This window comes from Stegostoma tigrinum, chromosome 17, assembly GCF_030684315.1.
Source record: "Stegostoma tigrinum isolate sSteTig4 chromosome 17, sSteTig4.hap1, whole genome shotgun sequence".
NCBI classification, from domain to species: domain Eukaryota; kingdom Metazoa; phylum Chordata; class Chondrichthyes; order Orectolobiformes; family Stegostomatidae; genus Stegostoma; species Stegostoma tigrinum.
The window spans coordinates 43,417,108-43,442,727 of NC_081370.1; the positions used below are offsets into that span (position 1 = coordinate 43,417,108).

Below are 25,620 nucleotides of genomic sequence, written 5' to 3' on the forward strand. Positions count from 1 at the left end.
CATTAAGAGCCTTTATTAGTGGCACAGTGGGAAGGTCAATTATGCACCTTCCCCATATTTACGGTGGTGATGACAGGATTCAGGAACACTATCAATCCACCTAATTAAATATACTGAAATAACAAGGTGCAGAGCTGGATAAACACAGCAGGCCAAGCAGCATCAGAGGAGCAAGAATGCTGACATTTCGTGGCTAGACTCTTCTTCAGGCCTTTCTGAAGCAGGGTCTTGGCCCGAAACGTCAGCCTTCTTGCTCCTCTGATGCTGCTTGGCCTGCTGTGTTCATCCAGCTCTACACGTTGTTATCTCAGATTCTCCAGCATCTGCAGTTCCTACTATCTGTAGTTCAATATACTTTCCAGTTCAGAGAAATGGAGTAGTGTGGGGAAGGAGTAGTTTTAGATCTAGGCAAAATTGACTGCCAGAGTGGTGAAAATCAGGGATGTGTGAGAAGTCACAATTAGAGGAGACTGAGATTTAAGGAGGGTTGTAGGGCTAGAATCAGTTAGAGTGAGGGCATGAGGAAAACAAGGATTCTTTCTATCTAGACCCTAACAGTCATTATACTAATGCTGCTTCAGAAATGTTGTAATGAATGAATGAATGATTTTATTGTCATGTGTATTTAAGTGAAAAATGCAGTAAAGTACAGCGAAAAGCTTCCATTGTCACCACAATTCCAGTGCCATTTTGAATAGTTTAAGAATGATGATAAAAAAAAGCTTAAAGAGAGTCCATAACCCTTCTGCCAAAGCTTCACTGCTGCCAGCACCGAACCCAACCAATGTCGAAGTTGCCAGTCCTCAGGCACCATTTTTCACTGCTGGCCTCTCACACCAATGTTGCCTCCACTGATGAAAGAGCCAATACTGGGTCCCATGATCAATCTTCCGCCAGCCTTCTCAACTTGGGGGTTAACTTGGTGGCTGCTACAAAATGTTTACACGCAGAATGTTAAGCTGCCTTTTCTCAGGTATCATCAGAAATGCTGTACGCTTCCAGTGTTTCCTGTTCAGGTTTTTAGATGCTTTACACAGCATGTCAGAAAGCTGTAGCCCAATTTGGCAAAGTGTACAAGATCTCAGCTAGAGATTGAAAGCATTGTTGGTCCTAATGGCGAATAATAAATCCACTGTGAGAGGTCATCTGTTAGAGGTTAGGGAGAAGAAGGGGGAGAATTGTCATCTCTTTAGAAAGGTCAGCTTATAAAGACCCATTAAACAGGGAAGTGATATTTGAAAGATCAGATAACCATGAAATAGAAGAAGGTGATAAGAGGAAAGTTTAAGATTTTATCAATATAATACATATGAGAAAAGTTAAGTATTGTATATGTTCATGATGAAGGGTTGCATGTGGCAATATAACTATATTCATTATATGGAAATAAATATTAATATCAAAAATTAATGGGAAGTTTTAGAACTTGTAGAAAGTGTAATACAAACACAGACTACATATCACATTTTCATTAGAAACATGCTCCAAATTTCAATAATTCATTCAGGAAGGTTAAGAGGAGGTTTTTTTTGTTATGAATTCACTTTGTACTGTCTGTGACAGTGCTGGGCTATAAACCTATAACATATTCTGTTAAAACGACAGCTCTATTGGAAGGGGCATGCTATGTTCTTCATTTAGATGCCTTTCCTAATGGACTGGAATGTAAGAACTCAAAGAAGCAATGCTGCCAAAACTTATCATAAGCATGAAGTATTTCTTTCATGTCATGAACCCACTAATCTGCCTGGGGCATTGTCACAACTTGGTTTAAGGTGGCAGGACAGGTTGAGAGAGCAGTTAATACAGCTTAGGTGATCCTGGCCTTCATCAGTAGAGTCATGAAGTATAAACAGAGAAAGTAGGAGCAGGAGGCCATTTGGCCCTTCAAACCTCCTCAGCCATTCAATATGATCATGACTGCTCATCCAATTCAGTACCCCGTTCCCACTTTCTCCCTATACCATTGGATCTGTTTCACTCTCAGAGCTATACCTAACTCCTTGCAAACATTCAATGTTTTTGCCACAATTGCTTTCTGTGGCTGAGAATTCCACAGTTGCACCATACCTTGTCTTATCCAGTTAAAATTTTATAACTTTCAACGAGATACCCTTCATTCTTCTAAATTCCAATGAATACAGTCTTGCCCAATCAAATTTCTCTTCATGTATCAGTCCTGCCAGCCCAGGAATCAGTCTGGTAAACCTTTGTTACATGCCCTCTATAGCCAGAATATGCTTCCTCAGGTTAGGAGGCCAAAAGAGCAAACAATATTCCATGTGTGGTCTGAACAAACCCTGCACAATTACAGCGAGACAACTGTTCCTGTATTCATGTCCTCTTGTTATGAAGGCTAACATTCCATTTGCATTCTTTGGTGCCGGTCGCACCTGCCTGCCCACTTTCAGCAACTGATGTTCAAGGACACTGAGGGCTCATTTCACCTCCCGCTTTCTTATAATAATCTGCCTTTGTGTTTTTGCCACCAAAAAGGATAATCTCACATTTATCGACACAGTACTTAATCTGCCATGCATATGCCCACTCATTCAAATTATCCAAATTGCAATGAAGTATCTCTATGTCCTCCTTACAGTTCATCCTCCCATTTACCTTCATATTGTTTGCAAACTCGGAGATGTTATTGTTAGTTCCTTCACCTAAATCACTTACATATTTTGTGAGTATCTGGGATCAAAGCACTGATTCTTGCAGTACTCTGCTAGTCACTGGCTGCCATTCAGAAAACGATACGTGTATTCCTAGTCTTTACTACAAACCAGCTTGCAATCCATTTCAGTACATTACCTCCAATTCCATGCACTTTAATTTTACTAGTGTTAATATCTTGTGTGGGACTTGATTGAAAACCATCTGAAAGTGCAAGTAGACCACATCGATTGGCCTCCCCTTATCGATTCTACTGCCACATCCTCGAAAAATTCCAATAGATCTGTCAAGCATGATTTCCCTTTCATACATCCATGTTGACTCTGCACAATCCTGTCACTGTTTTTCAAGCGCACTGCTGTTAAAATCTTTTATAATGGACTCTAGAATTTTCCCTACAATTGATGTTAGGCTAACTGGTCTATAATTCTCTGTTTTCTTTCTACCTTCTTTCTCAAACAGTGGGATTATATTAGCTACACTACAATCCATGGGAAAATGTGAATAAAACAAGAAATTATGATTTAAAAATGTATAAAAACACTGATTCAGCTTCAACTGGCACATTCTGTCTAGGTTTGACCAGGCATGAAAGTTCTGCAATTGGGGCATTCAAAAAGGAAGCTTGTCCGGGTTTACTAGGAGAAGTTGGGAGAATCACACAAAGAGAAATGTTCATAGAGATACAATGGGCTGAAAGGCCTCCCTCTGTACCATAACAGCTCTGTAATTGTGCTCTATGCGTTCCAACACTACCTGACATTGATAATTACCATGCTAAGAATTTTTCAAGTTATCACCTGGCTTGATACTTTTCAAACTTTAGCCCTTTGGCAAATTAGCTATGTGAAGTTACAGGGACAGAGTGGGTCTGGCTATGATATAAGGCAATACTTAATAATAAATCCAACATTTAAAAGTTTCCTTAGCGAGAGAATGTTGAGAATGTATAACCCACTACTACATGGGTGGTATAATGGGTGTATAAAACAATTGCATTTAAGATAAAGTTGGATAATGGTATGGAATAGCAAGTTATGGGATTAGATGAAATAGGGTAAAAGCAGGATTCATCACAGACCTGTTAAGGTAATTGCCCTGCTTTTGATCAGTATATTCTATCTAATTTTATGTATAGGATTGAAAACAAAGAACTTGAATTTACATAAAACATTTCACAATCTCAAAATGTTCCCATATGCTTTACAGCCAGTGAGGAATCTGTGCTGGATCATCTGTTGTATTATTTGGCAATACAGCAGTGAATGTATACAAGAATGAATGAATAAATGAAGATTCTACATACAGCAATGTGATTAACTACCAGAATCTAAAGTAGGTTTTAATTTCAAGTATGGGACTTGATGAAATAGAGTGCATTACTCCCAATGCCAGTAGAGGCCATGGCTTCAGCTGCCTGGGACCCATATACTGTGATTTCCCTTTTACTTCTGCCTCCCCACATCCCTCCACTCCAAGATTTTCCTTAAAACTAAAGTCTGTAGTGCAGACTTTTGAGTGCTCCTTCCTTGTTGCTTGCCATCTATTTTGCTTTTATCTTTATGGATGAATTTGAAATTGTATGTACCTTGAAGATGTGCTATTATTATTATGAAGTAGAGCTGTTGCATTCCAAAAAAATTTGCAAACGCTGAGACTGCAACTAGGAAACTAAAACCAACCTCACTTTAGAGCTTCTCGGCCTTTCTGGTTCAGAATCGCTCCTCGACCTCACTTTAGAGCTTCTCGGCCTTTCTGGTTCAGAATCGCTTCTCGACCTCACTTTACAGCTTCTCGGCCTTTATGGTTCAGAATTGCTTCTCGACCTCACTTTAGAGCTTCTCGGCCTTTCTGGTTCAGAATCGCCTCTCGACCTCACTTTAGAGCTTCTCGGCCTTTCTGGTTCAGAATCGCTTCTCGACCTCACTTTAGTATGTTTCCTCAGTTCTCGGTAAAATTTTAAAATTGTATGTTTCATCATTAATTTGTTGAAGAATGCTAGAATGTCTCAGTGTTTATATCATATTAAATACACTTTTTGATTCTATTGGAAGCAGCCATTAAACAGTCCAAAGCACAAATCCAGCCAGAAAATTGCATGGATTATACCTATGTAATGTTGGAAAAGAGAAATGTTGTCAAAGCTTTTTGTTGCATTTATTAGGAGACAATTACAAGAATACCAGAACAATGATTTATACTAGGTGAAAAGAGGGGGACTATTGGTCTGGAAAGTTGGCTGCAATTGGTTGAGGTGCTGTAATGGAGAATCAGGAACAGGTTACTGCCAAGCTTTTGTTTAAATTCAAACCAGGCAAGTTGACTCTGAATCGTCAAGACTTTGCCATGAGGAACGCACTAAGGAATGCTGACCGCAAAGGTTGAAAAGGGGACAATGCATGGGCATGTTCTATCTCTTCACAAATATCTGTAACTTCTAGCATGCATAAATATGCCATATTGCTAGTCTGACAGTTAATATTAATTTGGTTTTACAGTAACTCTGAGCACAGTCAGGATTGTTTAGCACGTGTTATCAAATCAGATATCATCTCTAAAATAGCAGACAATGTCCTGAGTTTTACAAGCACAGGCTAATTGAGTATAGTCAGTACTCTGTCTATCGGGAACAGCCAAAAGAATATCCTTTTGATAGGATCTGCCAGAGCTGGGATGTATAACCTACATCCTTTGCATCGTGTCAGCACTGAAACTCACTGATAACATTACATATTTGTGCAGCAGACACTAAGAGGGTGCCAATTGTGACATTCTGCTAACCAGATACGTAATCAGTGTGGCCACCGGATTCTGATGCTACTGCCTTGGATTCCAATCCATCCAAACAAGTGCCTGCTGAACAATAAAATATCCAAGAGAAATCCAGAAGTTCAAGCCTGATGCAGGACTTCGTGAAGTCCCTACAGTGTGAAACCATTGAGTCAACCCCGATCCTCTGAAGAGCATCCCATCCAGACCCACCCCATCACTGTCAGCCTGCAGTTCCCATGGCTAATCCACTGGTCTGCACGTCACTGCACAATACGGGCAATTTAGTATGGCCGATACACCTAGCCTGCAGGAGGAGAATGTGAAAGCTCCACACAGTTGCCGGAAGGTGGGATCAAATCCAGGTCCCTGGTGCTGTGACGCAACAGTGCCACCTTAACCTGAGGCCAAATTCCCAAGGATGGCCATTCTGCTATGAATTAGCAGCCTAGTTTGTGTGGGTGCATCTGTGTGTGATGTAGTCTCTAGAGTGAGATATAAACTCAAACCTTCTGCCTTAGAAGTATTTCCTGAGCTGTTACTGACACCAAATAAGAAAGACAGAAATGACACTGTGTGCAACAATGCACTGTGGAACAAAGAAAATTACAGCACAGGAACAGGCCCTTCGGCCCTCCAAGCCTGCGCCAATCAAGATCCCCTGTCTAACCTGTCATCTATTTTCTAATGGTCTGTGTCTATTTGCTCCCTGCTCATCCATGTACCTGTCCAAATATAATCTTAAAAGACGCTCATGTATCTGCATCTACCACCTCCGCTGGCAACGCGTTCCAGGCACCCAACACCCTCTGTGTAAATAACTTTCCACGCGTATCTCCCTTAAACTTTCCTCCTCTCACTTTGAACTCATGACCCCTAGTAATTGAGTCCCCCACTCTGGGAAAAAGCTTTTTGCTATGCACCCTGTCTATACCCCTCATGATTTTGCAGACCTCATTCAGGTCCCCCCTCAATCTCCGTCTTTCTAATGAAAATAATCCTAATCTACTCAACCTCTCTTCATAGCTCGCACCCTCCATACCAGGCAACATCCTGGTGAACCTCCTCTGCACCCTCTCCAAAGCATCCACATCCTTTTGGTAATGTGGCGACCAGGACTGTACACAGTACTCCAAATGTGGTCGAACTAAAGTCCTATACAACTGCAACATGACCTGCTAATTCTTGTACTCTAGAGGAACACAGCAGGTCAGACAGTATCAGAGCAGCAAGGAAGTTTCAGGTCGGAACCCTTCTTCATGTGCGTGGCTGGGGTACACATCAGATTTCTCCAACAATTACTGTTTTTTTTGTTTCAGATTTCGTGTATCAGCAGTTCTTTGCTTCACTTTAGATTAAAATAATTCACTTTCTCGAGCAAGTAGCATGATCTACGTCTTTCCGAAATACATTTTCCTTGTATTTTTTTACAACAGAATTTCCTGTCGCATATCTCCCCCGCACCCCCATTTGTTACACTGTCACTTGCTCTGTAACAAAGGATACAAGGGAGACTGCCCCCCTTTGAAGGTAAGTGATGGCTCCTTTAAGAGGCGGCGGGCGAGAAGTGACGCGATCACGCCGGAAGTGGCCAAGTTGGGAGGTGGAGAGACAGTTGGAGTGGAAGCCATGAGCGTACCGGCTTTCATCGACATTACTGAGGAGGACCAGGTCAGCGGGTGGTCTGGGGTGATATCCGAGTGAGCAGTGTCTAGGCGGCCGGCTGATCGATCCCGTTTCGTGCGGCGAGCGGCTGTGTCCCATCGCTGTCCGTCCAGACTTCCTTGTCCTAGAGCCTCGTGGGCCGGAGACACGGGGAGAGGGCCAAACGAGGAAGTCTGAGGCCGCTTAAAGTGACTTCGATGCGAAAGAGCCAGCACGTCTTGGAAATTGAACTTTGTTGTATTCTGCATAAGGAGATGTGCATCTTTCTAGCGCCTGTCACAACCTCCAGGCGTCCCAAAGAGCTTCAGAACAATTAGCGATTTTATAACGGGAGGGGCGGTATTCAAACCAGGACTAATGGTAACTGCAGACGCTGGAGAATCCGAGATAACAAAGTGTGGAGCTGGATGTACACAGCAGGCCAAGCAGCATCTCAGGAGCACAAAGTCCGAAATGTTAGCTTTTGTGCTCCTAAGATGCTGCTTGGCCTGCGGTATTCAAACCAGGGCTGGAGTTTTTTGATCAGTAAGCGAATCAAGGGTTATGGGGATAAGGCGGGAGTTGAGTTGATTAGGTTAGCTGATGTTTCGTTCGGGCAGACTCGATGGATGGACTGAATGTGCTACTTCTGCCCATTCTGTCATATGGCCACTGTTGTGGTATAACATAAAAACCGAAAGCGCATGCCATAAATAATTGGGTTCTCAGGAAGGATCACCAGATCCGAAACGTTAACTCTTGAGTTTTTAATCCACAGATGCTACCGGACTTGTTGACCTTTTCCAGCAACCTCTGTTTTTGTTGTTATTGCACAACAGTCGTTCAAAATTGTTTTCTGTGCTTTTGTGCCTGTTGACATAAGGGGCAGTTTGGCCTAACAAACTGAAGACTTCTATGTTTCACCAGGATACAAATTCTAAACCTATGTGTTTGCTCTGTTTCCATATGCCCAATGGTATTAATGTGGACTTCACAAACTTCAAAATCTCCCCCTCCCCCACTGCATCCCAAAACCAGCCCAGCTCATCCCCTCCTCCCTAACCTGTTCTTCCCCTCATCTCTCCCCTCCTCCCACCTCAATCCGCTCCTCCATTTCCCACCTACCAACCTCATCCCGCCTCCTTGACCTGTCAGTCCTCCCCAGACTGACCTATCTCCTCCCTACCTCCCCACCTACACTGTCCTCTCCACCTATCTTCTCCTCTATCCATCTTCGGTCTGCCTCCCCCTCTATCCCTATTTATTTCAGAACCCTCTCCCCATCCCCCTCTCTGATGAAGGGTCTAGGCCCGAAACATCAGCTTTTGTGCTCCTGAGATGCTGCTTGGCCTGCTGTGTTCATCCAGCTCCACACTTTGTTATCTTGGATTCTCCAGCATCTGCAGTTTCCATTATCTCTGATCGTTCAAAATATAGTTAGCCAGTTCACCAGAAACAAGTAAGAAGCCAATTACAGTGGTTTCTTGAGTGACTGGAAGAGCAATTTTATTACTTATAGTCCTGACAAAAACACAGACGCAACATCAATTGCGCACACAAACATTTACATGAAATAAAAAAAAATTGATAGTATCCAGTGTGAAATGAAGATGAAAGATTATCCAGTTTAAAGTTTTTAGTGTCCTTGTGGAGGTGTGTTGTAATTTGAGACCATGGTTGGTTAGGGCTGTGGATCATCTGCAGCAATGAGTACTGCAGTATCTTTGTGGCCTTGGTATTCCAATGTCTCTTCACTTTGCAATATCGTGATGTTTTGCCCTTTGCGAGGGAGAAGGACTCCAACTCTGTGCCTTTTTTTTGAAAGGAATGCTCCCTGAGAGACCATTGATTTGTATATTTCGGTCTCTAATTAACTTAATGACATATGAATTGCTGATGCTGAAGTTAGTTCAGGTTTGTCATTACAGAACCAATTGGTTATAGATGCATCAGACACTCTCGAGCTGAATCTGTGTGAAAAGTTTCCTTACTTTCACAATGTAAAATATGAGGAGGTTGTGGGTTTCTGGAAAAAAAAATTCAAAGCCTACATAAATTTTCCTAGGCCTCTGAGCTTCGATCCTACCTGAAGTCAAAAGGAGCTGAAATTTCAGAAGAAAACTCTGAAGGTGGGCTACACGTTGACTTGGCACACATCATTGAAGTCTGTGACGTATGTTTCAAGGAAGATGACAAAGGTTTGTCTGCTCACTAATCATCTGGCTCACTTTAAAGTTACTGCCAGTTCTGTTTAAGGACCTTGATTTTAACCAATGATTTGTGCAAAGGGCCTTGATGAAACATTTGAGACAGGCTGAAGTGTTATGCATGCCTGAGAGTTAGGTCCGTTGAACTTGTTGCTACCCTGTTTAATATTTTTTTGTTTCTTTATGCAGATGTGGAAAGTGTGATGAACAGCATTGTGTCACTTCTCCTAATTCTGGAGACTGAAAAGCAGGAAGCACTGACTGAAAACTTGTGTGAGAAGTTGCTGAAAGCTTGTGATGGTGAGCGATCGTCTCTCAGATTGCAGTTGTGAGTATGTAATTTAACTTGAGTTCATACCATCTGAGTCTCTTTCAATGTAAAAAGAAAATTACCAACTTGTTTATATTATGCAGTTTTCAAAAAAAGTCAAAATAGTTATGTTACTAACACAACAGTGTGTTGGAGGTACATTAATGTTCATAAAATGCCTTAATAGTAAGTAAGTCAATAATTCCAATAAAGCAGCTTCCTTCATAGCCAAATCACTTCATCTAACTTTCGAAGACCTTGGTCATCCTCTTGCCTGAGTTATTTCCCTCCATTTGTCATCCTTGAATAAGGAAGGTCTAAATATCTTCACTAAATTTGTTTTCTCTAATCCTGCGGATAGGAGTTATTATTAAATGTTGTAGGTAAATATCTTCAGAATGTTGTTTCCTCCATTCTTTTCTGTTAAATGAACCAGGCTACATCGTACAAATCTCCACTATTTAGTTGACCCCGGTTACAGTAGTGAAAAATCAAAAAAACCCATTATTAAAGTACATTTTTTTTGTGGGATGCGAGCTTCACTGGCTAGCCAGCACTTACTGCCCATCATTAGTTGCCCTTGAGAAGGCTGTCTTTTTTTGAACTGCTGCAGCCCACCTGATAGGGGTTGACCCACAATACCAGTCATGAGGCTATTCCAGGATTTTGACCGAACAATTTTGTAGGAATGATATATTTCCAAGTCAGGGTGGTGAGTGGTTGACTGGGAACTTGCAGTTGGTGGTGTTTCCGTATTTTGGCTGCCCTTGTCCTTCTAGTCGGAAGTAGGTGTGGATTTGAAGGTGCTATGTAAGGATATTTGAATTTCTGCACTGCATCTTAAAGATAGCAACAGCAACATATTGAATGACTGTGGATGTGGTGCGGGCTGCTTTGTCCTGGATGGTGTCGAGTGTCATGAGTGTTGTTGCAGCCACACCCATCACACTCCTGACATGTCTTGGAGATGATGGACAGGTTCTAGGGAGTCAGGAGATGGGTTCCTGGCCATTCTGTTCCTAGTCTCTGACCTGCAGTTGTAGCCACTAATTGTGGCAGGTTCAGTTGAGTTTCTGGTCAATGGTATCCCTTAGGATGTCGATAGCGGGGGGATTCGATGATAGTAACATCGTTGAATGCCATGGGAAGATGGTTAGATTGTTTGTTTGTTTTTCTTACTGGTGATTGTCATAGCCTGGCATTTGTGTGGTGCGCATGTTCCTTGCCAGTTGTCAGCCGAAGCTTGAATATTGTCCAGATCCTATTGCATTTGATCACAGACTGCTTTGGTATCTGAGGAACCGCGAATGGCGCAGAACATTGTGTTGTCATCATTGAACGCCCCACTTACGTTCAGTTTAGATTTAGATTCCCTACAGTGTGGAAACAGGCCCTTCGTTGATGGAGGGAAGGTCATTTGATGTAGATGGTTGGGCTTAGGAACTCGTGCAGAGATGTCCTGCAGCTGAGATGATTGACCTCTAACAGTGAAGATCATCTTCCTATGTGCCAGGTATGACTCCAACCAGTGGCATGTTTGCTGTCTGATACCCATTGATTCCAATTTTGGTAGGGTTCCTTGATGGCTCACTCGTTTGAATGTGGCCATGATGAGAAGGGCTGTCACCATCACCACCTCTGGAATTCAGCTCATTTGTCCATGTTTGAACCAAGGCTGTAATGAGATCAGGAGCTGAGTGGCTCTGACAGAACTCAAACTGGATGTTGCTGAGCAGGTGCTGTTTGCTAGCACTGTTGATGACACCTTCATCCCTTTATGATGTTCAACAGTAGATTGATCGGGTGGTAATTGGCTGGGTTGGATTTGTCCTATATTTTATGTACAAGACATACCTGGGCAATTTTACACGTCGTCAGGTAGATGCCAGTGTTGTACTTGCACTGGAACAGCTTGACCAGGGGAGCAGCAACTTCTGGAATACAAATCTGTACTATTGCCAGAATGTTGTCCAGGCCCATAGACTTTGCAGTATCCAGCACCTCCAATCTTTTCTTGATATCAACTGCAGTGAATCGAATTGGCTGAAAACTAGTATCTGTAATGCTGGGAGCACTGTAGGAGGCTGTGATGGATCTTCCATTCGGCACTTCCTGCTGAAGATTATTGCAAATACCTCAGCCTTATCTTTTGCACTTTTGTGTTTGACTCTCTTCCATCATTGGGGATATTTGTGGGACAGCTGCCTTCTGAGAGTTGTTTAGTTGTGCACCACCATTTATGACTCGAAGTGGCAGGACTTCGGAGCTTGTGTCTGATCGGTTGATTGTGGCATTGCATAGCTCTGTGTATCACTTGCTGCCTATGCAGTTTGGCATGTAAGTAGTTCTGTTTGATAGCTTCACCAGATTGACACCTTATGTTTAGGTATGCCTTATGCTCCTCCTGGCATACCTTCCTGCACTCTTCATTGAACCAGGGTTGATCCCTTTGCTTGGTGGTGATGGTTGAGTGAGGGACATGCTAGGCCATGATGTTACGGATTATGCTGGAGTGCAGTTCTGCTGTTGGCCTGCAGCTTTTCACAGATATCCAATCGTAAGTTGTTATATCTGTTCAAAATCTGTCCCGTTTAGTACAGTGATGGTGTCACACAACACGAAGGTTATTCTCAATGTAAAGGCAGGACTTCATCTCTGCAAGGACTGTGCATTGGTCACTCTTACCGATACTGTCATGGACATCTGCAGCCAGCAGGGTGAGGTTAAGTATATTTCTCCCTTGTCACCACCTGCTACAGACCCAGTCTAGCAGCTATGTCCCTTTGGACCTGACCAGCTCAATTAGTAGTGCTCCTGCAGGGCTGCTCTTGACATTGGACGTTGAAACTGCAGCTCTTCCCCCCCCCCCAATTCCCCCAATATACATTTTGAGTGCCCTTGCCACCCTCAGTGGCTCTTTTTATTTGTCGCTTAACATGGAGAAGTATTGATTCATCAGCTGAGAGAGGACTGTATTGTAGTCAGCTGGAGTTTACGATGCCCATGGTTAACCTGAAGCCATGAGATTTCATGGGGTCTGCAGCAAATGTTTGGGGTCCCCAGGGCACCTCCCTCTTTCCCAGCTGTCTGCCACTGTGCTGCCACATTTGTGGGGTCTGCCCTGCTGATGGGACCAACATATTCAGGAATGTAATGGTGGTATCTGGGAAAATGTAAGGTATGATTTTGTGAGTATGTCAGGCTGTTGCTTGATTAGGCTGAAACAGCTCTCTCAATTTTGGGATTACCCCCTGGATGTTAGTGAGCAGGACTTTTTAGGGTTGGCAGGACTGTTTCTGTCATTACCTTTTCTGGTGCCTAAGTCAATGCCAGGTGGTCCATCTGGTTTCATTTCTTTAAAACTTCACAGTAACTGATACAACTGAATAGCTTGCTAGGCCATTTGAGAGGACAGTTGAGAGTCAACCACATTGTTGTGGGTCTGGACTTGCATGTAGGTCAGACCAGATGAGGATGGCAGATTTCCTAACCTGAAGGACATTAGTGAACCATCTGGGACTTCCCAACAATCGACAATGGCCATCAGTTGATTCTTGATTCCAGGCTTTTTATTTTATTGAATTCAAATTCCACCATTTAACTTACTGGGATTTGAACCCGGGTCCCCAGGATGTTAGCTGAGTTTCTGGATTAATAGGCTAGCAGTAATACCACTCTTGTACTCCTCCTTGGCAGAAACTTGAAAACAATTTTTCCCTCTGTCACCTGATAGATTGTGACATAGTTATGCTTGATGCTGAGACAACTTGGGAAATTGTTCACTTTCTGAAAGGATGAGATTTTTATTTTGAAGTTATTGCAAGTTTACGTTGTGACTCATTTTTACAATGCTGTTCTGTGTTTATTATTTGCTATCTGATGTAAATGTTGGTCTTGTTTTAAATTAGGCTGCGCAATCTTTTCCATGGAATGGAGGAGAACGCTCCAGCCAGGTATATTGTATACTGTAGTCTCATCAAGGTGGCATCATCCTGTAATGCTATTCAGTATATTCCTTCTGATCTTGACCAGGTGAGTCACTCCCTTTACAAATGCTTTTCGTTAGTGTCATTTGCTGTTTATGCTTTGGAGCCTGCCCAATCAAAACGTAATGTGGAGAAAATCTATTTTGGACCATTCCCAATACTTTTGGGTGGCAGAATATTTTCTACGGAGTTTCACTGAGCGTGCTCAACCAGGTATGCGCACTTTGCAGCTTTGGTATTGTTCGATTGCTAGAGGAATCTCTTGTGGCTGGTTTTGAAGGAGGCGTCTTCAGTATTGATATTTATACTGAGGCATAAAGTATTGTTGAAGGAGGAATGTATTGATCATTTACTTTTACACAGACTTTTCGGTATGTTGGTTATATATCAATAATACATTGGATGTAGAAATTTCTAATGTGCTGCCATTACATCTACTTTCGTAGCCAGTGATCAATATAATGGATGCAATGACAATGATCAGTCAATAAGTTAATGATTTTCACCTAGGTTCGCAAATGGATATCAGATTGGAATCTCAGTGTAGACAAGAAACACCATGTTCTCCGATTGCTTTATGAAGCGCTGGTGGATTGCAAAAAAAGGTATTTGGATTTAGTAAAGAAAAATGAATTAATTAGAGGAGTAATTAATAATAAACGTGGTTGAATGTTTTCTAACCTTGAGACTTTTGCATCATGTGAGTAAATTGAGTCAAGATGTGGAGTTGTTTTCTCTGCAATGGTATTGTATTATCAGGTAAGGAGTGATTGGCTCCTATTCTGACTCCACTCAATCAAAAACAATAAATTATCTTTAAGCTTTTAGAGTGCAGCCATGTTATTAGACATCAATTATTTAGTTCACTAAATCAAATATAAGGAGTCACTTGACTGTAAGAAAGGGAGAATTTTGTTACCTAAAACCTGAAATGTTTTTTTAAAAAGCGTGCACAAACCCAGGTCATGTGTTGAAGGGAATCTGATACAGACAGGCAGAAATGAAACTGCACAGTTTCAAAGACCTTAGTCTTTGAAATATTATATTTTAAACCTGAAACCAGTTGTTTATTTAATCACTCATATTTGCAGCATTGGCAGAGTTTGTAGAATTGTTCTCAGTGAGTGGTTGTTATCCCAAGTTGCATTTTTACTGAACGCTGATTTTGAGGTTGAGAGAGATAACAAGAGAGAGAGAGAGAGGAGCTTGTTGTCTTGCTCCCATCAGTTCCAGAGCTAACTGCCCCCATCCTATCTGTGGGTATAGATTAGGACAAAAATTAAACCTAAAACTGCGTATTAATTTTTTCCTTTACTGCATTAATGGGGAAAACATTTTATAAATTTGCTGTAGGGATGCAAATATTGCAGGCAACATCCAACATTTATTGACCATCCTGGATGTTGATACTCATTACTTTTAACTGCTGCAATCCATTTGATGTAAAAATGCTCATTGTTAGAGTGAGAGTTTCAGAACATTGACCCACCAGTGGGAAAGGAGTAGTAATAGAGTTTATAAATTCACAGCTTTGTTTGGAGAATGTGCAGGTGGTGTTGTTGCCTTCTATCTACTATCCTTGTACTTCTGGGTGGTGACAGTTGCAGGTTTTTCTGATAGTGTTAGACATCTAGAATGTTGTTGGAGCTGTGTGCATTTTGACAAGTTGGGATCATTACCTTACTCCTGACTTGTGCTTTGTAGATGGTGGGCAATCTTAGGGCAATCATGAGTTTAGTTGCTTGCCACAGGAGCCCATGTCTCTGACCTGCTCTTGTAGTTCCAATATTTATATTACTGACTCAAGTAAGTTTCTCAACTCTGGTGACCCCAGGATTTCAGTGATAAGTGATAAAATGCTTTTGAATGTCATGAGATGGTTAGATTCTATCGTTTGATGATAAGTTGCTGGGAGCAGCTACCAACTTCTGTTGAATGTTGTGCAGAACCTGCTTCAGCATCTGAAACACTTGGTGGTACAGGCCACAGTGAAATTGTTAGAAAGTGCCTCCCTTTTGATGGAGAGAAGTCATTGATAAAGGAGCTGATGATGATTGAGTTCAGAATGCCACCCAGAACTGTTCCTCCCTCTGAGCCAGGTAAACCTGGGTGCAGGACCCACCTGCCCCAAGAACTGTCATAATGTCTCTGAGCAGGTTAATTTTTAAAAAACTTGCATTCCATAGGGTGAAATATTTGATTTCATAGAATCTGTACAGTGTGGCTCATCAAATCCACACTGACCCTCCAAAGAGATCCCACCCAGACCTACCTGCTCTCTCCCCACCTATCCCCATAATCCTTCACTTCCCACGGATAGTACAACTAACCTGCACATCCCCGGATACGATGGGCAGGTTAGCATTGCTAATCCACCTAACCTGCACATCTGTGGAGGGGAAATTGGAGCACCATGAGGAAACACATCCAGACAGGGGGAGACGTGCAAACTCTACATGACAATAGCCTGAGAGTGGAACCAAGCCCAGGTCTCTGGTACTGTGAGGCAGAAGTACTAACCATTAAGCCTCCATGCTGCCAGCTATTATCCTCTCTTGTGTCAGCTGTGACTCTAACCAGTGGAAAGTTTGTTTTTCCTCAAGAATGCCAATGATTTATATCTAGGACTTCTGGATGCTAGACTCTGTCAAATGCTGCCTTAGTTAAAAACAGTGACGTGTGGAATTAAGCCTTTAAGCCCATCAATGGACCAGGGATGCATTGATATCTGGCGCTGTGACTGTGGTGATTTGTAACTGTGAGCTGCTCACTGCGGAGTACATCATACTTGGTGATGCTGTCAACAATATATTCTTTACTGATTGAGAGTTGTCTAGGTAACAGTTGGGCAGGTTGGCTTATCCTTTTTTTTTAATCATGGACAGAATGTACCCAGGTAATTTTCCATGATGCTGGGTAGTTGCTAGCGTTGTAGCTTAGTGTATTGGTTTGGCTGGTAGTAAAGCACGTATTTTTAACAGTACTATCATGGTGCTGTTAAAGTCTGTAATCTTTGCTGTGTCCAATGCATCCATCCCATTTCTTGATATCAGCTGGAGTAAATTAACTGTCTAAAGACCTGTAGTGTTAAGGACCTTAGGATGAGGCCAAGATGGATCATTCACTCTACACTTCTGGCCAAGGAGTTATTGTAAATGCTGCTGCTTTGTCTTTTTCATTTGTGTACTGGGCTCTGTCATTGAGGATTGTTTGTGGAGCACCACTTCCAGTTAGTTGTTTAACTGTCCACCTCACTGATAATTGAATTGGATCTGATCTATAAGTTAGGGGAGTGCTGACCACTTGCTGCTGTAGTCCTGTGTTGTAAGTTCACGAGGTTGGAACTTTTTTAATGTATGTTTGTTGTTCCTACTTGTATACATTTCTCATTGATTGAAGATTGATTTCCTGGCTTGATGTGCTTGTAGAGCGAGGGATATTCCGGACAATAAGACATGGGAATGGAAGTAAGGCCATTCGACCCATCGTGTCCACTCTGCCATTTAAATCATGGCTGATGGGCATTTCAGCACCACTTCCCTCCACTCTCCCCGTAGCCCTTGATTCCTTCTGAGATCAAGAATTTGTCGATCTCTGCCTTGAAGGCATCCAATGTCCCGGCCTCCACTGCACTCTGCGGCAATGAATTCCACAAGCCCACCACTCTCTGGCTGAAGAAATGTCGTCTCATTTCAGTTTTAAATTTACCCCCTCTAATTTTAAGGCTGTGCCCACAGGTCCTAGTCTCCCCGCCTAACGGAAACAACTTCCTAGCGTCCACCCCTTCTAAACCATACATTATCTTGTAAGTTTCTATTAGATCTCCCCTCAACCTCCTAAACTCTAATGAGTACAATCCCAGGATCCTTAGCCGTTCATCATATGTTAAACCTACCATTCCAGGGATCATCCATGTGAATCTCCGCTGGACACACTCCAGGGCTAATATGTCCTTCCTGAGGTGTGGGGCCCAAAATTGGACACAGTATTCTAAATGGGGCCTAACTAGAGCCTTACAAAGCCTCAGAAGTATATCGCTGCTTTTATATTCCAACCCTCTTGAGATAAACGACACCATTACATTCGCTTTCTTAATTACGGACTCTAACTGCAAGTAAACCTTTAGAGAATCCTGGACCAACACTCCCAGATCCCTTTGCACTTCTGATTTGTGAATTTTCTCACCGTTTAGAAAATAGCCCATGCCTGTATTCTTTTTTTCCAAAGTGCAAAACCTCGCATTAACTCACATTGAATTTCATCAGCCATTTCCTGGACCACTCTCCGAAACTGTCTAAATCTTTCTGTAGCTTCCCCACCTCCTCAGTACTACCTGCCTGTCCACCTATCTTCGTACCATCAGCAAACTTCGCCAGAATGCCCCCAGTCCCTTCATCCAGATCATTAATATAAAAGGTGAACAGCTGTGGCCCCAACACTGAACCCTGCGGGACACCACTCGTCACCGGTTGCCATTCCGAAAAAGAACCTTTTATCCCAACTCTCTGCCTTCTGTCAGACAGCCAATCCTCAATCCAAACCAGTAGCTCACCTCGAACACCATGGGCCCTCACCTTGCTCAGCAGCGTCCCGTGAGGCACTGAATCACAGGCCTTTTGGAAATCGAGATAGATAACATCCACTGGGTTTCCCTGGTCGAACATACTTGTTACTTCTTCAAAGAATTCTAACAGGTTTGTCAGGCACGACCTCCCCTTACTAAAACCATGCTGACTTGTTTTATTCTGACCCTGCATTTCCAGGAATTTAGAAATCTCATCCTTGACAATGGATTCTAGAATTTTTACCAACTACCGAGGTTAGGCTAATTGGTCTATAATTTTCCATCTTTTGCCTTGATCCTTTCTTAAACAAGGGAGTTACAACAGCAATTTTCCAATCATCTGGGACTTCCCGAAACTCCAGTGACTTTTGAAAGATTGCGACCAAAGCCTCCACTATTTCCTCAGCCACCTCCCTCCGAACTCTAGGATATAGCCCATCGGGGCAGGAGATTTATCAATTTTCAGACCTTTTAGCTTTTCTAGCACTTCCTCTTTTGTAATGCCTACCATACTCAACTCTGCTCCCTGGCTCTCCCTAATTGTTGGCATACTACTCATGTCTTCCACTGTGAAGACTGACGCAAAGTACTTATTAAGTTCTTCAGCTATTTCCTTATCTCCCATCACTAGCCTTCCAGCATCAATCTGGAGCGGCCCAATATCTGCTTCTGCCTCTCGTTTGTTTCTTACGTATTGCAAGAAGCTTTTGCTATCATTTCTAATATTACTAGCTAGCCTACCTTCATATTTGATAAACTCCTTCCTTATTGCTCTCTTTGTTATCCTCTGTTTGTTTTTGTAGCCTTCCCAATCTTCTGATTTCCCAGTGCACTTGGCCACTTTACAGGCTGTCTCTTTTTCTTTGATATATTTCCTGACTTCCTTTGTCGGCCATGGCTGTCTAATCCCACCCCGGATAATCTATCTTTTCTTTGGGATGAACCTCTGTACTGTGTCCTCAATTACACCCAGAAACTCCTGTCATTTTTGGGGACCGCTTTGCAGAACACCTCCGCTCAGTTCGCAACAAACAACTGCACCTCCCAGTCGCAAACCATTTCCACTCCCCCTCCCATTCTCTTGATGACATGTCCATCATGGGCCTCCTGCACTGCCACAATGATGCCACCCGAAGGTTGCAGGAACAGCAACTCATATTCCGCCTGGGAACCCTGCAGCCATATGGTATCAATGTGGACTTCACCAGTTTCAAAATCTCCCCTTCCCCTACTGCATCCCCAAACCAGCCCAGTGCATCCCCTCCCCCCACTGCACCACACAACCAGCCTAGCTCTTCCCCCCCCACCCACTGCATCCCAAAACCAGTCCAACCTGTCACTGCCTCCCTAACCGGTTCTTCCTCTCACCCATCCCTTCCTCCCACCCCAAGCCGCACCCCCATCTACCTACTAACCTCATCCCACCTCCTTGACCTGTCTGTCTTCCCTGGACTGACCTATCCCCTCCCTACCTCCCCACCTACACCCTCTCCACCTATCTTCTTTACTCTCCATCTTCGGTCCGCCTCCCCCTCTCTCCCTATTTATTCCAGTTCCCTCCCCCCATCCCCCTCTCTGATGAAGGGTCTAGGCCCGAAACGTCAGCTTCTGTGCTCCTGAGATGCTGCTTGGCCTGCTGTGTTCATCCAGCCTCACATTTTATTATCTTGTCATTGTTGGCCTGCTGTCTTTGCCGCTAGGCTCTGCTTCCAGTCGATTTTCGTCAATTCCTCTCTCATGCCCCTGTCATTGCCTTTATTTAACTGTAACACCATTACATCCGATTTTGCCTTCTCTCTTTCAAACTGCAGACTGAACTCTACCATATTATGATCGCTGCCTCCTAAGTGTTCCTTTACTTTCAGGTCTTTTATAAAGTCTGGCTCATTACATAGCACTAAGTCCGGAATAGCCTGCTCCCTTGTGGGCTCCACCACAAGCTGTTCCAAAAAGCCATCCTGCAAACATTCCATGAATTCTCTCTTTGGATCCACCAGCAACGTTATGCACCCAATCCACCTGCATATTGAAGTTCCCCCATGATCACTGTGACCTTGCCTTTCTGACATGCCCTATCTATTTCTCGGTGCATCTTGCGCCCTTGGTCCTGATCACTGTTAGGAGGTCTGTACATAACTCCCATTATAGTTGTTTTGCCTTTGTGGTTCCTCAATTCCACCCACACAGACTCCACATCTTCTGACCCTATGTCATTCAGTGCGTTAGATTTAATTCCATTCTTAACTAACAAGGCAACCCCACCCCCTCTGCCCACCTCCCTGTCTTTTCGATATGTTGTGAATCGTTGGATGTTTAACTGCCAGTCCTGAGCTCCCTGCAACCCTGTCTCTGTGATGCCTACCACATCATAATCATTCAAGAGGATTTGTGCTGTTAATTCATCTGCTTTGTTGCGAATACTGCGAGCATTTAGATAAAGTGTCTTAATGCTAGCTTTCTTATCATTATTAGAGAGGTTGGAAATCCCAAGATGTCTTAAGCTATCCTTCCTTTTTGCTGTATTCCTAGTGGTTGAATACAGTTCTCCTACTGATGGACCACAGAATCACCTGAATATCAGTTTAGAGCTGCACATTCTGGTTTGATTTGATCCCGTTTAACATGATGGACACGCTTCACAATCCAAAATGGATGATGTTAGTGTGGAAACAGGCTTTGATATCTATAGGTAGTGCAGCAGTTACTCCCACCAGGACTGCAATGGACAAATGTATCTTTGGATAAATTGCTGAGGACGCAATGAATTAGATTTTAGCTGCAGGCCCAGACTGGCAAATACAACTTCAGGACTGTCACAAGTGGAGCTACTGACATTAACCTTCATTCCCTGATGTTAATTTTTGCTACCCCCTTGCTTCTTGAAAATGGTTTTCAACATGATGGAAAATGGGTTTATCAACTGAAAGAAGGTATTTGTAAAAACCAGAAGAAAGTTTTGTTTCCCAGATGCAGATTTGACCTAATGTTATGAATTTCATGGGGTTTGGAGTCAACATTCAGTGTTTCTCAGGCTGCTCCCTGTTAAATATACCATTGTGATGGTACCTCTGCTGGGTCTGTCCTGCTGATGGTGTAAGACATACTAGAGTATGTTTATGGTAACATTGGTTGCTGTAAGGTATGATTTGGTTAATAGGACCATGTAAGGACAAGATTCTGGGGAACATAGAACATAGAACATTACAGCACAGTACAGGCCCTTCAGCCCTCGATGTTGTGCCGACCTGTCATACCTATCTCAAGCCCATCTAACCGACACTATTTCATGTACATCCATGTGCTTATCCAATGACGACTTAAATGTACCTAAAGTTGTCGAATCTACTACCGTTGCAGGCAAAGCATTCCATTCCCTTACTACTCCTGAGTAAAGAAACTACTTCTGACATCTGTCCTATATCTTTCACCCCTCAATTTAAAGCTATGCCCCCTCGTGCTCGCCGTCAACATCCTAGGAAAAAGGCTCTCCCTATCCACCCTATCTAACCCTCTGATTATTTTATATGTTTCAATTAAGTCACCTCTCCACCTTCTTCTCTCTAATGAAAACAGCTTCAAGTCCCTCAGCCTTTCTGGGTAACCTTCCCAATTTTGCGAAAAATCCCAGATAGTGAGGACTAATTTACAAGATTATCTAGACTAGATGTAGTTTTGGTCAATTTATGTTTTACTTTTTGATGCTAATGATTTCATTATAATTTGGTAGCTTGTTATTGAGCATCATTGGTGAAGGGAGTGAACGTTTGTAGATATGGTGCTGGGTTTGCTCTGTGCTTAACGGTGTCAAGCTTCTTGAGTGTTGTTGTAACTCATTGAGGCAAGGCAGCAGGTTTCCTCTTCTGAAGGGCACTAGTGAGCTAGATGGGTTATTCAGTAATGATTGTGATACTACTGTGAGACACTTTTTTTGCGTGATTTCACATTTTGTAATGAATAGAATCAGTTGTTTAGGAGAAATTAATTAATTGCAGAAACTCAAAGCTGTTTTCTTCAGTCAACTTTTTTTTTATGGATAGTAAAGCTGTGAAGTATGCCTGGGTTCTGTCAGTTTAATATTGTAACCAGTGGCTAAATCTGATTGCTCAAGAACTGCCCTAAACTTAAATCGTATAGCATGATCACTACTGGCTCTTGAACTTCATCAGATATTCTAATTTCCTTCTTTCTAATTTTTCATTATATTTGGTCCACATATGGAATAACACAACAAGTGGTGAGCTGCAGGACAGTTGCACATCAAAGCATTGGAATAACAGCAGTGCTTGAGCAACTTATTGCTATCACCATGTGCCCAAGGTGTGGTGCTTGGTTTGCACACAATCCAGAATATCACTTGTTGATTGTGTAGATGCTTAGTGCCAATCAAAAGAGTAGCAATCCTCCCTGAACAAGGGGCCACAAATCAGAGCTGGACCATTCAGGAGTGACATCAGAAGGTACTGCATTATACACAGGATGGTGGCAATCTTGCCCCACCTCACAAAATAACTACAGTTTTTAAGGTTAATTGCAGTTTTTTAAAGTTGTATGTGATTGTTAGCAGTGCGGGTTGCCACATCAAGTTAATTCAGTTGGCAGCACTTTGTGTTGTGTCAGCAGCTTTTGAATTTCAAGTCCTACTCTAGGACTTGAGCATAAAAGTCAAGGCCAGCATACCACTTCATAGTGTCTGATGCTTTCACAGGACGCATTGAAACAATGCTGTCTCTTCCCTCTAATGTAAATGTAACTCCTGACACTATTTTGAAGGAGAACCAGGTGGTTATCCCTTGTCGACATCCTGGAACTTGGTCATTTCTACATTCAATTGTGAGAATTGGTTGACTATTACATTTCCCGCTACAACACTTTCTGATTGTTCAGCAGTCATGAAAGGTATTATATAACTGCAAATGTGCCTGTATTTTCAAGGTCAATCAATGGATTTGAAAGCAGATCATATGTCATCTCAAGATTCACAGGGTTGAAAGGCTTACTCCTGTTACTGTGTTCTTTAAATAGTAGTGCTCCCCACCTATTGTTGATTTGGTTGGCAAATGTACTTATAAGAAATCAGTATGTTCGATGATTAAAATTTGATAAATTGGTATAACAACGAAAGATTAAAATTCAACTATTGCTTAATGCAAGGTGTAATTGTACTAGGAACACTTTTTTTCAAATCACTGAGCCGAATCAGTATTTTCTTTGAGTACAGAGCGTATTTTTCAATAATTTCTTGGAGGAGTGCCCTCTGTGGTTCTAATCGCAAATGTAAGTAGTTTTAGATCACAGCCAGCCATCTGTTAAACCAAATTCAACTTTTTATCTCCAGAAATATTTCTTTTTATCTCCAGAAATATTTCTTTTTAACTTGGTGATGTTCAGTCTTTTTGTCTTTGTGTCTCTGGCATTGGTACTTTGGTGGTAGTGCTCTATAACGCTTAAATTCCTCTTTCCCATTAACTTGCAAATTTTCAGTGATACTGCAGTCAATTAACCTTTTTTTTCTCATTAATGCACCTTTCTCTCCTAATTTTTGAATGTAGGAACATTCTGCCAAGCTTGGCAAGAAAATTGCTCCTAAAAACTTTACCACGCAAATGATGCCATGTTAATGTTAAAACTATACCAGTCTTTCAAGAATATGGAAAGGGTTGGTATTTGAAATTGTTCTTTTGGCAACTCCGTGATCCCCTTCAGCTTATAAAGGTAGCAAATCCCTATGAATTTGGTTTTCTACTGTTGCACTGACACCCATTGATGTCCTGCTTCTTTTGGAACATTGGCTGACTTTTGATGTCAGGGAAAGAGCAGGGAAGTGGGAGTTCTGTTAAAACAGCCAGCACAAGCAGTGTGGCAAGACTTCTTGCTCTAACAAGTCATACAATAGTTTTCTTTAAAATCCAATTGCAATGATATTTTAATTTGGAAGTGTTAAATCACTATTCCAATTTAAAAACTGACTCATTTTGCAATTTCTCATTTTGATTTTGTTCAGTGTCTTATGAATGTTGTCACATCCTATAAAATTTGATGTATGCATTTTTGTATTTTTTCACTTTGTAGTTTTGATTGTTTTAATCTTTTGATCTGCATGCTTAAACCAACAGCCGGGTAACATAACACAATTTATGCCTTTTGTAGTTTGTTATAGTTTACCATGTCAGACTCCAAGACATTTGGATCTAGTTTCCTGAGAAGGCACTCCAGAATGCAAACCTAGATTGCAACAAATTTGATGCATTGATGTACTGGTTTTAGCAAAAGGAGATAAATCTGTACTTCAATTCTAATTAACAGAAGCACCACTTTTTTCCCCTTGTGCCAAGCAGCTGCAAGTTATATTAACTTATTTTGAAAGGAAATGTTCAACCACTTGAATGTCACAATGAAGTATGAATTAGCTGCATGTCCTAGGAAGTGACTCAGAACAAGTCTTAAAATTTCACAGGAAAGCGGCCTTATTTCTTGTGTTTTTCAAGGCTGAACTTCTGCATACTTACAGATGTTTTGCCAAATGAATAATGAGGCAAGATTACAAGTGTGTGTGCACTAAAATGTGCAGACTACTCATACGTTGAAATGACTTTTGATTCAGTTTTCTCGTGCCATGACTGTCTAAATCAGTAGAATGAATTTAAAAGATAAAATGTGTTTTATGTCAGCTCCCTTTTAGAGCAAGATGACGTGTTGAAAATTGGAGTTTAATGTTGTCAAGCTTAAGTTTGTCGTGTATGGTTTGCAGCTTCAACAATACTTGTTAAATGAGTTTTATTAAAATTTGATTCTTGTCAGCTATGTAGTAATTTAATGCTTGAGATGAAGATTTAAGATTTCTTTGTTTGCAAAATGATTTCCCCTTGTATGGTAAATTTTGCAGTTCCATACTGGTTTAAATATATTTTTATACAACAGCATTCCTAGCTCTCAAACTTGCCTATCCTGAAATTGTTAACAGTAACTTGTACATCTAATCACTCTGGTTGTGTGTGTACAGGGATTTTGATATATGCACAAAACCTTATTGAAGAGTAGAGAAAAATTGGGATTTGAAGTCGGTGTAGTTATGGCATATGTGCACTTTGAAACACTCTGATGACCTTTAAGAGTTCTAAATCTTAATTGAGATTTTGTTCTTATACCATTGCAAACCAGTTAACTTATGAAATTAAAAGGCAATTATATCTTGTGCAGTTAAGGAACAAGGGTAGTGGGCAAATACTGTAATTTGTAGAGTGTGACTAAAGATGTCCTACAACAATCTGTCTTGGACCTTTATAGTATTGGTTACATTTATTACCATAGAAAGCCACATAGCCAAGTTTCCCAGTGGTGCAAACTGCACAACACCATATATATAAAGTTCAATATTGCAAGATTGCTTAAACTAAATGGCAATACTCTGGCACATAGATTGAAAACCGTTTCAGTCCATGCAGTGCTGTTAGAGCGGAAGTTCCAGAC

General features: G+C 41.9%; 1 protein-coding gene across 1 annotated transcript in view; it reads left to right on the forward strand.

The window, feature by feature from the left end:
• Window positions 1–6,988: 6,988 nt before the first annotated feature.
• eif3m (eukaryotic translation initiation factor 3, subunit M) overlaps window positions 6,989–25,620 on the forward strand; it is a 37,622-nt gene continuing 18,990 nt past the window's right edge. The window contains exons 1-5 of the mRNA XM_048545612.2: window positions 6,989–7,113; window positions 9,152–9,284; window positions 9,483–9,621; window positions 13,512–13,635; window positions 14,100–14,194. Of these exons, the coding sequence (XP_048401569.1) occupies window positions 7,072–7,113; window positions 9,152–9,284; window positions 9,483–9,621; window positions 13,512–13,635; window positions 14,100–14,194 (533 nt within the window). The 5' untranslated portion in view covers window positions 6,989–7,071. The remainder of the gene's footprint in view (window positions 7,114–9,151; window positions 9,285–9,482; window positions 9,622–13,511; window positions 13,636–14,099; window positions 14,195–25,620) is intronic.